General features: G+C 47.2%; 1 protein-coding gene across 1 annotated transcript in view; it reads right to left on the reverse strand.

The window, feature by feature from the left end:
* The window catches only part of PDAP1 (PDGFA associated protein 1), a 112,779-nt gene that overhangs the window by 63,525 nt on the left and 32,767 nt on the right, over positions 1-16,487 (reverse strand). Inside the window, exons 3-4 of the mRNA XM_063934158.1 lie at positions 9,162-9,253; positions 5,988-6,089 (exon numbers count right to left, since the gene is read on the reverse strand). Of these exons, the coding sequence (XP_063790228.1) occupies positions 5,988-6,089; positions 9,162-9,253 (194 nt within the window). The remainder of the gene's footprint in view (positions 1-5,987; positions 6,090-9,161; positions 9,254-16,487) is intronic.

The following is a 16,487-nucleotide window of genomic DNA, read 5'->3' on the forward strand; positions in this document are numbered from 1 at the left end:
GGTCACCAGGACCCAGTCCTGTATGCCGAACCTGCGGCCCTCTAGAAGATGGGCACTCTGCAGCCACCACAGTAGCGACACCCTGGTTCTTGGAGACAGGGTTATCAAACGATGCATCTGAAGATGCGATCCGGACCACTGGTCCAACAGGTCCCACTGAAAGATTCTGGCATGGAACCTGCCGAAGGGAATTGCTTCGTAAGAAGCCACCATCTTTCCCAGGACCCGCGTGCAGCGATGCACTGATACCTGTTTTGGTTTCAGGAGGTCTCTGACTAGAGATGACAACTCCCTGGCTTTCTCCTCCGGGAGAAACACCTTTTTCTGGACTGTATCCAGAATCATACCCAGGAACAGTAGTCGTGTCGTCGGAACCAGCTGTGACTTTGGGATATTCAGAATCCAGCCGTGCTGGTGCAGCACCTCCTGAGATAGTGCTACTCCCACCAACAACTGTTCCTTGGACCTCGCTTTTATTAGGAGATCGTCCAAGTACGGGATAATTAAAACTCCCTTTCTTCGAAGGAGTATCATCATTTCCGCCATAACCTTGGTAAATACCCTCGGTGCCGTGGACAGTCCAAACGGCAGCGTCTGGAATTGGTAATGGCAATCCTGTACCACAAATCTGAGGTACTCCTGGTGAGGATGGTAAATGGGGACATGCAAGTAAGCATCCTTGATGTCCAGGGATACCATGTAATCCCCCTCGTCCAGGCTTGCAATAACCGCCCTGAGCGATTCCATCTTGAACTTGAATTTCTTTATGTATGTGTTCAAGGATTTCAAATTTAGAATGGGTCTCACCAAACCGTCCGGTTTCGGTACCACAAATAGTGTGGAATAATAACCCCGGCCTTGTTGAAGTAGGGGTACCTTGATTATCACCTGCTGAGAATACAGCTTGTGAATTGCCGTTAGCACCACCTCCCTGTCTGAGGGAGCAATTGGCAAGGCAGATTTTAGGAATCGGTGGGGTGGGGATGCCTCGAATTCCAGCTTGTACCCCTGAGATACTATTTGCAGGATCCAGGGATCCACCTGTGAGCGAGCCCACTGATCGCTGAAATTTTTGAGGCGACCCCCCACCGTACCTGGCTCCGCCTGTGGAGCCCCACCGTCATGCGGCGGACTTGGAAGAAGAAGCGGGGGAGGACTTTTGCTCCTGGGAACCTGCTGTTTGTTGCAGCCTTTTTCCCCTACCTCTGCCTCTGGACAGAAAAGACCCGCCTTTTCCACGCCTGTTTTTCTGGGTCCGAAAGGACTGAACCTGATAAAACGGCGCCTTCTTAGGCTGTGAGGGGACATGGGGTAAAAATGCTGACTTCCCAGACGTTGCTGTGGAAACTAGGTCCGAGAGACCATCCCCAAATAATTCCTCACCCTTATAAGGCAACACGTCCATGTGCTTTTTAGAATCTGCATCTCCTGTCCACTGGCGAGTCCATAAGCCTCTCCTAGCAGAATGGACAATGCACTTACTTTAGATGCCAGTCGGCAGATTTCCCTCTGTGCATCTCTCATATATAAGACTGAGTCTTTTATATGGTCTATGGTTAACAGGATCGTGTCTCTGTCTAATGTGTCAATATTTTCTGACAGTTTATCTGACCAAGCAGCGGCAGCACTGGACATCCAAGCTGACGCAATAGCTGGCCTAAGTATAATGCCTGTGTGTGTATATACAGACTTCAGTATCGCCTCCTGCTTTCTATCAGCAGGTTCCTTGAGGGCGGCCGTATCCCGAGACGGTAGTGCCACCTTTTTAGACAAACGTGTGAGCGCTTTATCCACTCTAGGGGGTGTTTCCCAACGTGACCTATCCTCTGGCGGGAAAGGGAACGCCATTAGTACCTTCTTAGGAATTACCAATTTTTTATCAGGGAAAGCCCACGCTTCTTCACACACTTCATTTAATTCATCTGATGGGGGAAAAACTACGGGTAGTTTTTTCTCTCCAAACATAATACCCTTTTTAGTGGTACCAGTAGTTATATAAGAAATGTTTAACACCTCTTTCATTGCCTCAATCATACAGTGAATGGCCTTAGTGGGCATCAGGTTTGACTCATCGTCGTCGACACTGGCGTCAGTATCAGTGTTGACATCTGGGTCTGCTTGAGGTAGCGGGCGTTTTAGAGCCCCTGACGACCCATGCGACGCCTGGGCAGGCACGAGCTGAGAAGACGGCTGTCCCACATTTGGCATGTCGTCGATTTTCTTATATAGGGAGTCTATACGTGCACTCATTACTTTCCATAAGCCCATCCACTCAGGTGTCTGCCCCGCAGGGGGTGACATCCCTTCTAAAGGCATCTGCTCCGCCTCCACATCATTATCCTCATCAAACATGTCGACACAGCCGTACCGACACACCGCACACACACAAGGAATGCCCCGAATGAGGACAGGACCCACAAAAGCCCTTTGGGGGGACAGAGTGAGAGTATGCCAGCACACACCAGAGCGCTATATAATGCAGGGACTAACTGAGTTATGTCCCCTATAGCTGCTTTTTATATTATATATGTATTGCGCCCAAATTTAGTGCCCCCCCTCTCTGTTTTTACCCTGTTCTGACGTGTAGACTGCAGGGGAGAGCCAGGGAGCTTCCTTCCAGCGGATCTGTGAATGAGAAATGGCGCCAGTGTGTCTGAGGGAGATCGCTCCACCCCTTTTCCGCGGCCTATTCTCCCGCTTTTTTCAGGATTCTGGCAGGGGTATTTACCACATATATAGCCTCTAGGGCTATATATTGTGGTATTTTTGCCAGCCAAGGTGTTTTTATTGCAGCTCAGGGCGCCCCCCCCCCCAAGCGCCCTGCACCCTCAGTGACCGGAGTGTGAAGTGTGCATGAGGAGCAATGGCGCACAGCTGCAGTGCTGTGCGCTACCTTGGTGAAAACTGATGTCTTCTGCCGCCGTTTTTCCGGACCTCTTCTTGCTTCTGGCTCTGTAAGGGGGACGGCGGCGCGGCTCCGGGACCGAACACCAAGGACTGGGCCTGCGGTCGATCCCTCTGGAGCTAATGGTGTCCAGTAGCCTAAGAAGCCCAATCCGGCTGCAAGCAGGCGAGTTCGCTTCTTCTCCCCTTAGTCCCTCGCTGCAGTGAGCCTGTTGCCAGCAGGTCTCACTGAAAATAAAAAACCTAAAACTATACTTTCTTTCTAAGGGCTCAGGAGAGCCCCTAGTGTGCATCCAACCTCGGCCGGGCACGAAATCTAACTGAGGCTTGGAGGAGGGTCATAGTGGGAGGAGCCAGTGCACACCAGGTAGTCCTAAATCTTTCTAGAGTGCCCAGCCTCCTTCGGAGCCCGCTATTCCCCATGGTCCTTACGGAGTTCCCAGCATCCACTAGGACGTTAGAGAAACATGTTTTACATTTTTTTTATTGGTTTCACCCTCCAAAGTGTGGCGGATTGAAAATGACGAATTTACTGTCTAAAAGCACTGTTGTCGAATTTCCAAACTTGAATTGAATACACTTTGGTCGAATTGCAGCACTTGTATCATTGCAGAAAAGTCGAATTTGACAAAAGTCGAATTTCAAAAAGTCGAATTTTGAAAGTCCGTTTTTTTGACGGAAAGCACTGAATTGCATTGACGATTTTTTTTTTTGGGCGAAAAATTCCCGAAATTCGACAATTTCGGGAATTCGACCGCAATTGCATATACCCCTATATGGCCAAAAGTATGAAGACACCTGTACTAATTAGCGTTTGGTCATTTCAGCCACACCCCTTGCTAACAGCTTCAGTCAAGCATACAGCCATATTAATTTCCACAGTCAAACATAAGCAGTAGAATGGATCATACAAAAAAGCGCTAACTTCCAATGGGTCTACTACGTTATGCCGGCGCATGGAATCCCTTCATACAGGATACATAGGATATCCCGGCAGACGGGATGCCAGCTGTCACTATATCGACAGCGGCATCCCATTTGTCGGAATCCTGGCGGCAGGTCCCCTCGGAGTCTTACTACGCTCACCTCAGGTTCTATTCCCATTCGGTTGGTGGCATGGACCCACCAACCGAGTGGGAATATCCGTCAGTGTTCGGGATTCCACCTGTCTGTATTTCACCAGATGTCGGGATTCTGGCATCTGTTTCTTGAACGCCGAGATCCCGACAGCTGGTATATTGACTGCATCTACTTCTTACATATTGATTGCAGAACCCATCTACCTTCTGTAAGGCTGATTGTGCCAGGTTAGTAATGCTGGTCACCATTAGGCAGTGTCACATGTCAGTAGCTAATTATGCAATACAATGTAATGTTGCAGAGGTGTTTGGTATGTGATGCTGGCGGCCGGGATCTTGGCAATCAGCATACAGATGCCAGGATCCCGGCCGCTTGAATGCCAGCAGAGAGATGAGCGCAACGAAGCCCCTTGCGGGCTTAGTGGTTCGCTGTGCTTGCCACAGGTTCTATTCCCACTCTATGGCTGTCGTGGACACCCACGAGTGGGAATAACCCGTTAGCCGGATTCCGGCTGGCAGCATTGTCAGTGGACGGGATTCCGGCATCGATATCCTGACCGCCGGCAATATAACTACATCCCGTTGCAGAGACCTTGACAACTAAAACTATCCTTTCTTGGGTATTTAGGAACAAGATTGCCATTGCAAAGTTTTTTCTCATAAAACAGTGGATGTAAAGTGTAATCGAAGTACAGATCTAGAACTGTATTTAGCTACTACAGTTGTATATATAAGATCAAGGCAATGTATTGTCAGTACTGAAAAGGTGACATCCATAGTGTACAGTAGCCTTAGGTGTTCAACATGTGGGGTGGTCTAAAAGCAAACGGGGAACTCAAAAGTATAAATTGTTATGGGACCCAGAAAAAGTGGAGTAGTACCCCAATTTTTTAAAGTGAGGGGCCTGGGACCCACTTTTTTTTTGCTCAGCGCGATCACCCACCTTGTACCCCAATTTCCATTGATTTTAACTTTTTCACCCCAATTAAAAATAATTAAAAACCTCTAAGTGTCTAATTAGTCATTCAGGGGGTGTCCCAGGGGCTCAGAACCAAATCCCGACATTTTTTACAATAACTTTTTGATGAAAACTATATTTGTTTATGTGCATAGTATGCAAGAATAAATGCAATACGCGCTGTCAGCAATAGAGCAGTAAAAGACAAGCACTGATGTGACCTGTAGCTGGGATCCTGGCTGCAGCTTTTAGCTGCGACAGGATCCCACCGGTAGCTCCCACAATGCAGACAGACAGGGACAGTAAGCTGCCTGTCTATTCTCGTGGAAAATCCACTGATTCCAAGGAAAAACGAAGTTAAAACTCTGGAGCAGCCCAGAGAGAGACATCTGGCTCCCTTGGGCACATTTCTAAAACTGGTCTGGAGGGGGGCATAGAGGGGGAGGAGCCAGTCACATCTTTAAATCCTTAAAGTGCCAACTCCATATACCCCACGGTCTTAAACCTTCCAGTGTCCCCTAGTAGATGAAGGAGAAATACTAATAATATTGTTTCACTGCAGAACTAATTTAGTAACAGCACATATATACCAGGAAGGATCAGATCATAGCACCTTATATATCTCACAGGGGCAATGATGAAATGAGACAGCTACAGGATATAGCATGCAGAAAAGCCACAACTGCCATGCTACCACCGGTAATGTTATTTGCCAACCTAAACATTATGTACCCGTAAAATTTATAGCACAACAAAGGAATGGAGAAGAGACTGGACACCCATTCTTCTTAACCTTGCCTCTATATTTATCTACTTGGAGTGATCCTCCCTAAGTACTTAGCTTGTGGTATAGAGAGCACTGCATTTGAAAACCCTCGCTGTCTGTTCCACCTCAAACCCTTCCATAGAATGTCACTAAATGATAGTCAATAAGGAGGAAAGGCATACAAACATTTTCCAAGTCATGTTGTTGTTCAATGTAAAGTTGCAAAGTCATTTTAATCAGACAAGGGCCGATATTATCTGGAACTAGATGAGATGCCTACCTGATAGTCATCGTCCTCATCGCTCTCATCTGAGCTCTGATCTTTCTTTTCCTTGGTAGGGTCTCCAGCAGCTCCAACTCCACCTTCCTCGAGCTCTGCCTCCTATACGGAAGAAGCGAGAGGGGAGGGTGGTTTATATCAGACACTTTTGTGATTATTGCAATGAAATATATATGAATTTTTTTTATTAAAAATTTCATATACAAAAAAAATACAGAGCACTTATTCTGAACAAAGAACATGCACCTAAAGCACCATAAATGCATGCAGTGAAATAAGAAAGCCAAAGTTGCAGTTACAAGTAAATAGTATCCATTCAGCTTTACAGAGACATTGTATTAACAAAATAACGCCAAACGAAAAGGATTACATAACAAATAACAACGATCCAACATAAACATTCTGTCTTGTAGCAATGACAAATTTATAGTATTTTTAAGGCAGTTATGGTGTCTGACATTACATAACACTTTAACACTTGAAAGTGAGCTGTGGCTCTTTTAGAAGACATTTAAGAGTAGTGTCATATTAGAGTGACTGAGTGCTTTGCTCTTGCAGCTAGGGAAGCTGAATCTCTCCCATTGGGAAACATGGAAGTCAGAGGAAATGCTCCACTGGCACATGAATGCGATTCAGCTCAGAAGATACCACGAAAGACTAGAGGAAGATTTACTAAAACTTCTAAAAAAGGAAAACTGGAGGCGCTGCACTCAGCAACTAATCTGATTCTAGCTATAGTTTTCTACAATATGCCAAGAATATAATAGCTAGGCTAATGGTTTGTAATGAGCAAAACCCCTCTATCCCTTTTCAGACCATTTAATAAATCTACGATTATGTTTCCGCCAATCAGAATCAGCTTTATTGGCCAGGTATACTTACGTATACTAGGAATTTGTCTTCGGTTTGCTATACAACAGCCAAGTAGGTAACAGGTAAGCAGGTGTGTGTGTGTGGGGGGGGGGCAAGTAAAGTTACACAGATAGGTATACCGTAGGGACACAAGTTAGTTACATGTACGTCTAAGTCAGTCAATGTTCAGGAGTTCAGCAGGCGGACAGCTTGGGGAAAGAAACTTTTGAGGCTTCTGGTGGATCTGGCGGGGACAGCCCTGTAACGCCTGCCTGATGGAAGCAAGTTAAACATGCTGTGGCTGGGGTGTAGCTGGTCTTTTACTATCTTCATTGCCCGCTTTTTAGCTCTGGACAAGTACAGGTCCTGGACTGAGGGAAGGTCGGCCCCGATGATCTTCTCTGCGGTTCTGACCACCTTTTGGAGCCTGCATCTGTCCCTCGCGCTGGCGGAGCTGAACCATACGAGTATCGAGGAGCACAGTACCGACTCCACAATCGCGGAGTAGAAGAGGAGCAGGAGCTTCTGTGGGATGTTGAACTTCCTTAGTTGCCTGAGGAAGAACAACCTCTGCTGCGCTTTCCCAACAGTGGCGTCAGCGTTGGACCCCCATTTAAGGTCCCTGGAGATTGTGGTCCCTAGAAACTTGAAGGAGTCCACTAGCGATACCACACTGCCAGCAATCGTTAGCGGAGGTGCACTAGATGACTTCTTCCTGAAGTCCACTATCATCTCGACAGTTTTGAGGGGGTTGAGGTCAAGGTTGTTGTGGATGCACCACTGGGCCAGCCGGTCTACTTCCCGTCTATAGGCCGATTCATCCCCATCCTTGATGAGGCCGATGATGGTGGTGTCATCGGCGAATTTGATGATCCTTACTGATTGCGCCTCTGAGGTACAGTCATTTGTGTAGAGGGAGAAAAGCAGGGGTGAGAGGACACAGCCCTGAGGGGCCCCTGTACTAATGGACCGCGCTTGAGAGGTGAATTCCCCCGCTTTCACCACCTATCTGTCAGGAAGTCTATTATCCAGGAACAGGTAGCTTCTGGGACCCCTAGGCGAAGTAATTTGGGGTGGAGGATGCTGGGGACGATTGTATTGAAGGCCGAGCTGAAACCGACAAACAGGACCCTCGCGTAGGCACCGGGAATGTCTAGGTGCTGTAGAATTTAGTGCAGGCCCAGGTTGACTGCATCCTCGACACACCGATTCGAGCGATAGGCGAACTGCAGGGGGTCCAGTTGGGGGCCAGTCACAGTTTTCAGGTGATTCAAGACCAGACGCTCGAACGTTTTTATGACCACAGACGTCAGTGCTATCGGCCTGTCGTCGTTCAGGTTCGTGATAGTGGGTTTCAGGAATGAACCTTATGTTACGCACACTCTGAGCAGCAGGTTCATTTTCCTATATGGTCCCTTTTGGCTGGATGAATTGTACAAGATCCACCCATCTGGCACTTTAGGCAGCACAAGGGCCTGCCAGTGTTCATCTTCTAATCAGGTCACTTGGTCAGGTTTACTTTAGGAAATGTGCAATATCGATATTTTTCACCTTCCATCCTGTTTTTTTGACTAAGCAACAAAGGAAAACAGGAGCAACAATGTCAGTGAGGAACCAATTAAGTCAAGAGGATCTGGGACAAATACAAAGCGCAATTGTACACTCAAGTATGACCGTACATGGAGTTTTTAGGCAGCCTCTTTCTATTACATTGCTGCGGGGCATGGGGGGGAGAAATCACCTGTCACCTAGAGAAACGGCACGGTACGGATATAATATTGTGATTTCCTCTCCTTTGTATTTGGTGAATGTTTATAGTATCTTTTATGACTTTTGCGATCATTGAGTATCCACGATTTTATTTCTTGATATGACTTTACTATGACTATGTATATTATGTATTTTTTTATTTCTTGAGCCTGTGGAGGGTTAGGTTTAGGCTGCGGGTGGGGAGGGTTAGGGTTAGGTACCTCACTGTCAAGGTGTTGGGATTTCGATCTCCGGGATGCCACAAACAGTATTTTGACTGCCGCCATCCCGACCGCCGGGATATCGTATGTATTCCATATAAAGCATTCACTGCTTAGCAGATTAATTCAGGGATATAGTATGTATTCCACATAAAGCATTCACTGCTTATCAGATTAATCCCCATGGTCTACATGCAGTATCATGGCTTAATTTAAAAACATAAATGTACGGAAATTTAAAAAAATGCATATTTTATTAAAGATGAACGTATGGAAACATCTATGTAAAAGGCAGTAATAATTAGAAGACAATTTCTAGAAATGTACTATAAGTAATTAGTTATAGACCAACCTGAGCCTTTTCATGTTCAGCTTTAATCTGAGCATCAATTTCCTCTGGACTTGTGTACTGCCTCACCCGACCTTTGTGACCTCCTTTTCTACCTGCACAAAACACCAATATAGGTTAAAGGAAAGAAAACAAAAATCATCACTTAAAACCTGGACCAATTCTTAAAAGAAGAGGAAAAATAGGAATCATTCACAGATTTACAGAAATGGTCACCATAAGATGACCCACTGGCTTTGCACAGAAGCCGTATATACACTACATAATTAAAATAAAAATCTATGTAACAACATTTGTTTGTTATTTTTCCATTGATCTCTATACATGATCATCTACATGCTATACATTAATTTGAATGCGTCAAAGATTCCGCAGTTAAATTGTACAGTAAAGGGCCCCCTCACTCATGTCTTTGTCACAGCATAGCAATTGTATGTTATGGTTATATAAATGAAGAATTACAATACTTAAAAGGAATCAAGCACATAACAAGAGACAGAAAAGCAAATTAGCACAGTTCTGTTTGCATTGCTTGTGAAGCACATATATAAATCTAGTGCACACAAGTTGTAAATGTTGTGTAGCATAAATGGCCTTCAAATACCACCACTACAAAGAGAGGCTGATTGCCAACTCATATCCTTAAATGTCAGAACAGCAAGAGTATTTTGTGTCTCCAACATAAGGCTGAGTCCTGAGAGCAGTTCCCACATTGTGCAGCTAAAGGTTGCAGGATCAGATTCAGAAAAGGTTTTCTTGTATTCTGCATTCTTAGAACGTGCAATATAATGCATATTTTTAACATATCCGAGTATATGCTTTTAAGAGATTTGAGGTTTCCAAAACAGCCAATGCACATGCTTATTATACATAGCAAGATTTTCTTACATTTGCTGCAATAACTAAAATCTGCCAATATTTTAGGACAAAGACAGCTAATAAAACAATCCTCTGCCTCCTAGACACTCCAGCTACCCATAGTCTGCAGATCCCACCATAAATTACATGTACTTCAATTTTAACATTCCAGATGCACCAATCAGATTCTAATAACATCCTATTGGTAAATTATCCCTAAACAAAAAGGGGCGAGAAGCGAATAGATAGTAGCAATATTGATTGCAAAATTAATAGAACCCCATGGTGTGTAAAAATAATTATATACAATTTATTCTAGAGTCCAAGAAGACCAGCATTAGTTAGTATAGTACATAGGAGGACAAGACAGACTCCAAGATCTCACCTTCATTTATCAGGATTAACACCTTGAGGCATATTTATTATTTATTGGGTTTTAAATAAGATTTTACTTACCGGTAAATCTATTTCTCGTAGTCCGTAGTGGATGCTGGGGACTCCGTAAGGACCATGGGGAATAGACGGGCTCCGCAGGAGACAGGGCACTCTAAGAAAGAATTAGAACTACTGGTGTGCACTGGCTCCTCCCTCTATGTCCCTCCTCCAGACCTCAGTTAAGGAAACTGTGCCCGGAAGAGCTGACCGTACAAGGAAAGGATTTTGGAATCCAGGGTAAGACTCATACCAGCCACACCAATCACACCGTATAACTTGTGATAACTTACCCAGTTAACAGTATGAACAACAGAGCATCAGACAACCTAATGCAAACATAACATAATCCTTAGTTAAGCAATAACTATATACAAGTATTGCAGAAGTCCGCACTTGGGACGGGCGCCCAGCATCCACTACGGACTACGAGAAATAGATTTACCGGTAAGTAAAATCTTATTTTCTCTAACGTCCTAGTGGATGCTGGGGACTCCGTAAGGACCTTGGGGATTATACCAAAGCTCCCAAACGGGCGGGAGAGTGCGGATGACTCTGCAGCACCGAATGAGCAAACACAATGTCCTCCTCAGCCAGGGTATCAAACTTGTAGAATTTTGCAAACGTGTTTGAACCCGACCCAGTAGCTGCTCGGCAAAGCTGTAATGCCGAGACCCCTCGGGCAGCCGCCCAAGAAGAGCCCACCTTCCTTGTGGAATGGGCTTTTACAGATTTTGGATGCGGCAATCCAGCCGCAGAATGAGCCTGCTGAATCGTGTTATAGATCCAGCGAGCAATAGTTTGCTTTGAAGCAGGAGCACCCAGCTTGTTGGATGCATACAGGACAAACAGCAAGTCAGTTTTCCTGACTCCAGCCGTTCTGGCTACATAAAGCTTCAAAGCCCTGACTACATCTAGTAACTTGGAATCCTCCAAGTCACGAGTAGCCTCAGGCACCACAATAGGTTGGTTCAAATGAAAAGATGACACCACCTTCGGCAGAAATTGCGGACGAGTCCGTAATTCTGCCCTGTCCATATGGAAAACCAGATAGGGGCTTTTACATGACAAAGCCGCCAATTCTGACACACGCCTAGCCGAAGCTAAGGCCAATAGCATGACCACTTTCCACGTGAGATACTTTAACTCCACGGTCTTAAGTGGCTCAAACCAGTGAGATTTCAGGAAACTCAACACCACGTTAAGATTCCAAGGTGCCACTGGTGGCACAAAAGGGGGCTGAATATGCAGCACTCCCTTTACAAACGTCTGAACCTCAAGAAGAGAAGCCAGTTCCTTTTGAAAGAAAATGGATAGGGCCGAAATCTGGACCTTTACGGACCCTAATTTTAAGCCCATAGTCACTCCCGACTGTAGGAAGTGAAGGAAACAACCCAGCTGGAATTCCTCTGTAGGGGCCTTCCTGGCCTCACACCAAGCAACATATTTTCGCCAAATACGGTGATAATGTTTTGCTGTCACATCCTTCCTAGCCTTTATCAGCGTACGAATAACTTCATCTGGAATGCCTTTTTCCGCTAGGATCCGGCGTTCAACCGCCATGCCGTCAAACGCAGCCGCGGTAAGTCTTGGAACAGACAGGGCCCCTGTTGCAACAGATCCTGTCTGAGAGGCAGAGGCCATGGGTCCTCTGTGAGCATTTCTTGCAGTTCCGGGTACCAAGTCCTTCTTGGCCAATCCGGAACAATGAGTATTGTTCTCACTCCTCTTTTTCTTACGATTCTCAGCACCTTGGGTATGAGAGGAAGAGGAGGAAACACATAAACCGACTGGAACACCCACGGTGTCACTAGTGCGTCCACAGCTATCGCCTGAGGGTCTCTTGACCTGGTGCAAAACCTTTGTAGCTTTTTGTTGAGGCGGGATGCCATCATGTCCACCTGTGGCAGTTCCCATCGATTTGCAATCTGTGTGAAGACTTCTTGATGAAGTCCCCACTCTCCCGGTTGGAGGTCGTGCCTGCTGAGGAAGTCTGCTTCCCAGTTGTCCACTCCCGGAATGAACACTGCTGACAGTACTTGCACGTGATTCTCCGCCCAGCGAAGAATTCTGGTGGCTTCTGCCATCGCCACCCTGCTTCTTGTGCCGCCCTGGTGGTTTACATGAGCCACCGCGGTGGTGTTGTCTGACTGAATCAGCACCGGTTGGTTGCGAAGCAGAGGCTCCGCTTGACTCAGGGCGTTGTATATGGCCCTTAGTTCCAGGATATTGATGTGCAGACAAGTCTCCTGACTTGACCACAGCCCCTAGAAGTTTCTTCCCTGAGTGACTGCCCCCCACCCTCGGAGGCTTGCATCCGTGGTCACCAGGACCTACGGCCCTCGAGAAGGTGAGCACTCTGCAGCCACCACAGAAGAGACACCCTGGCCCTGGGGGATAGGGTGATCAGCCGATGCATCTGAAGATGCGATCCGGACCACTTGTCCAACAGATCCCACTGAAAGGTCCTCGCATGGAACCTGCCGAAGGGAATGGCTTCGTATGACGCCACCATCTTTCCCAGGACTCGCGTGCATTGATGCACCTACACCCGTTTTGGTTTTAAGAGGTCTCTCACGAGCTCCTGGGCCTTCTCCTCCGGGAGAAACACCTTCTTCTGGTCTGTGTCCAGAATCATGCCCAGGAAGGGCAGTCTCATCGTAGGAATCAGCTGCGACTTTGGAATATTCAGAATTCAGCCGTGCTGTTGTAACACCTCCCGAGAGTGTGCTACGCTGATCAGCAACTGCTCTCTGGACCTCGCCTTTATGAGGAGATCGTCCAAGTATGGGATAATTGTAACTCCTTGCTTCCGCAGAAGCACCATCATTTCTGCCATTACCTTGGTAAATATTCTCGGTGCCGTGGACAGACCAAACGGCAACGTCTGGAATTGGTAATGACAGTCCTGTACCACAAATCTGAGGTACTCCTGATGAGGTGGATAAATGGGGACATGTAGGTAAGCATCCTTTATGTCCAGAGACACCATAAAATCCCCCTCTTCCAGGCTCGCAATAACCGCCCTGAGCGATTCCATCTTGAACTTGAACCTTTTCAGGTAAATGTTCAGGGATTTTAAATTCAATATGGGTCTGACCGAACCGTCCGGTTTCGGAACCACAAACATTGTGGAATAGTAACCCCTTCCCTGCTTAGGGAGGGAAACCTGTACCACCACCTGCTGGAGATATAATTTGTGAATTGCCGCTAACACTACTTCCCTTTCTATGGGGGAAGCTGGCAGGGCCGATTTGAGGTAACAGTGAGGGGGCATCACTTCGAATTCCAGCTTGTATCCCTGAGACACAAACTGTATAGCCCAGGGATCCACCTGTGAGCGAACCCACTGGTGGCTGAAATTTCGGAGACGCGCCCCCACCGCTCCACCTGTGGAGCCCCAGCGTCATGCGGTGGATTTAGTGGAAGCCGGGGAGGACTTCTGTTCCTGGGAACTAGCTGTATTGTGCAGCTTCTTTCCTCTACCCCTGCCTCTGGCAAGAAAAGACACACCTCGGACTTTCTTGCCTCTCTGCGATCGAAAGGACTGCATTTGGTAATACGGTGCTTTCTTCGGTTGTGAGGGAATATATGGCAAAAAATTTGACTTCCCAGCCGTAGCTGTGGAAACTAGGTCCGAGAGACCGTCCCCAAACAATTCCTCACCCTTATAAGGTAAAACCTCCATGTGCTTTTTTGAGTCGGCATCACCTGTCCATTGCCGAGTCCACAGGACCCTTCTGGCAGAAATTGACATTGCATTTATTCTAGAGCCCAGTAGGCAAATGTCTCTCTGGGCATCCCTCATATATAGGACAGCGTCTTTTATATGCCCCAGGGTCAGTAATATAGTATCCTTGTCCAAGGTATCAAGTTCCTCAGACAGAGTATCTGTCCATGCTGCTACAGCACTACACATCCAGGCCGACGCAATTGCCGGCCTCAGTAGGGTACCTGAATGTGTATAAACGGACTTCAGGATACCTTCCCTGCTTCCTATCCGCAGGATCCTTTAGGGAGGCCGTATCCTGCGACGGCAGGGCCACCTTCTTAGATAAGCGTGTCAAAGCTTTGTCTACCCTAGGGGAGGATTCCCAGCGTAACCTGTCCGTTGGCGGGAAAGGATTCGCCATAAGTAACCGTTTGGAAATCTGCACTTTCCTATCGGGAGAATCCCAAGCTTTTTCACATAACTCATTTAACTCATGTGAAGGGGGAAGTGTCACTTCTTGCCTTTTTTCCCCCAAACATATAAACCATCTTGTCAGGGACCGGGTTTACCTCTGAAATGTGCAATACATCCTTCATAGCTATAATCATGTAGCGGATGGCTTTAGCCATTTTAGGCTGCAACTTTGCATCATCGCCATCGACACTGGAGTCAGAATCCGTGTCGATATCTGTGTCAACAATCTGAGATAGTGGGCGCTTCTGAGACCCTGACGGCCTCTGCGCTGTAGGATCAGGCATGGGTTGAGACCCTGACTGTCCCAAGGCTTCAGCTTTATCCAACCTTTTATGCAAGGAGTTTACATTATCATTTAACACCTTCCACATATCCATCCAATCAGGTGTCGGCGCCGTCGGCGGAGACCCCACATTCATCTGCACCTGCTCTGCTTCCACATAGCCTTCCTCGTCAAACATGTCGACACAATCGTACCGACACACCACACACACAGGGGATGCTCTATTTGAGGACAGAACCCCCACAAGGCCTTTTGGAGAGACAGAGAGAGAGTATGCCAGCACACACCCCAGCGCTATATAACCCAGGAATTACACAGTAACTTAGTGTTTACCCAGTAGCTGCTGTATTAGTGATTTTGCGCTACATTTATGTGCCCCCCCCCCCCCCTCTTTTTACCCTCTTTCTACCGTGATTCTGCAGGGGAGAGCCTGGGGAGCTTCCTCTCAGCGGAGCTGTGGAGAGAAAATGGCGCTGGCGGCGGGCTTCTGTCCCGCGATTTTGTGAAAAATAATGGCGGGGGCTCATGCATATATACAGTGCCCAGCTGTATATATGCTCTATTTTGCCAGGAGGTACTCAATTGCTGCCCAGGGCGCCCCCCCCCCCCTGCTCCCTGCACCCTACAGTGACCGGAGTGTGTGGGTTAGTGTGGGATCAATGGCGCACAGCTGCAGTGCTGTGCGCTACCTCATATGAAGACAGGAGTCTTCTGCCGCCGATTTTGCGGTCTTCTTGCTTCACTCGCCGGCTTCTGTCTTCTGGCTCTGCGAGGGGGACAGCGGCGCGGCTCCGGGATCGGACGACCAAGGGTGAGTTCCTGTGTTCGATCCCTCTGGAGCTAATGGTGTGCAGTAGCCTAAGAAGCACGACCTATCCACAGTTAGTAGGTTTGCTTCTCTCTACTCAGTCCCACGTAGCAGAGAGTCTGTTGCCAGCAGATCTCTCTGAAAATAAAATAAAATACTTTCTTATTAGCAAGCTCAGGAGAGCTCACTAAAGTGCACCCAGCTCTGACCGGGCACAGATTCTAACTGAGGTCTGGAGGAGGGACATAGAGGGAGGAGCCAGTGCACACCAGTAGTTCTAATTCTCTTAGAGTGCCCTGTCTCATGCGGAGCCCGTCTATTCCCCATGGTCCTTACGGAGTCCCCAGCATCCACTAGGACGTTAGAGAAAACTTTATTCATGGCACTAACTATGTGCAGGTCAAATGAATGATAGACACTATTGGCACACTATTGCGCATGTGTGGTTATCAGCTGGTGCATATGCAACTAGTAGCCCATACTGGGGTGGGACACTACGGATACCTCTCCCAGGAGAGTGTGTGATATACTGTCTATAGGCAACAATGGCATCTAAAGATGGGAAAGGCCACAATTTAGCAGCCCCCACGGAAAGCTATGGGGGCTGATACCGAGATCGCAAATGGGGAACCGCAGCAGATCCCCCATCATAGTTCTAAGGGATGCCCCCTGCCCTCCACCTATATGTTAAAGGGTTTGAACACGTTCCCTTCTGTAAAAGCAATGTCGCCTGACTGGGGGCAGCGGCAGAACTATGAAAAG

This window comes from Pseudophryne corroboree, chromosome 7 (assembly GCF_028390025.1).
Source record: "Pseudophryne corroboree isolate aPseCor3 chromosome 7, aPseCor3.hap2, whole genome shotgun sequence".
NCBI classification, from domain to species: domain Eukaryota; kingdom Metazoa; phylum Chordata; class Amphibia; order Anura; family Myobatrachidae; genus Pseudophryne; species Pseudophryne corroboree.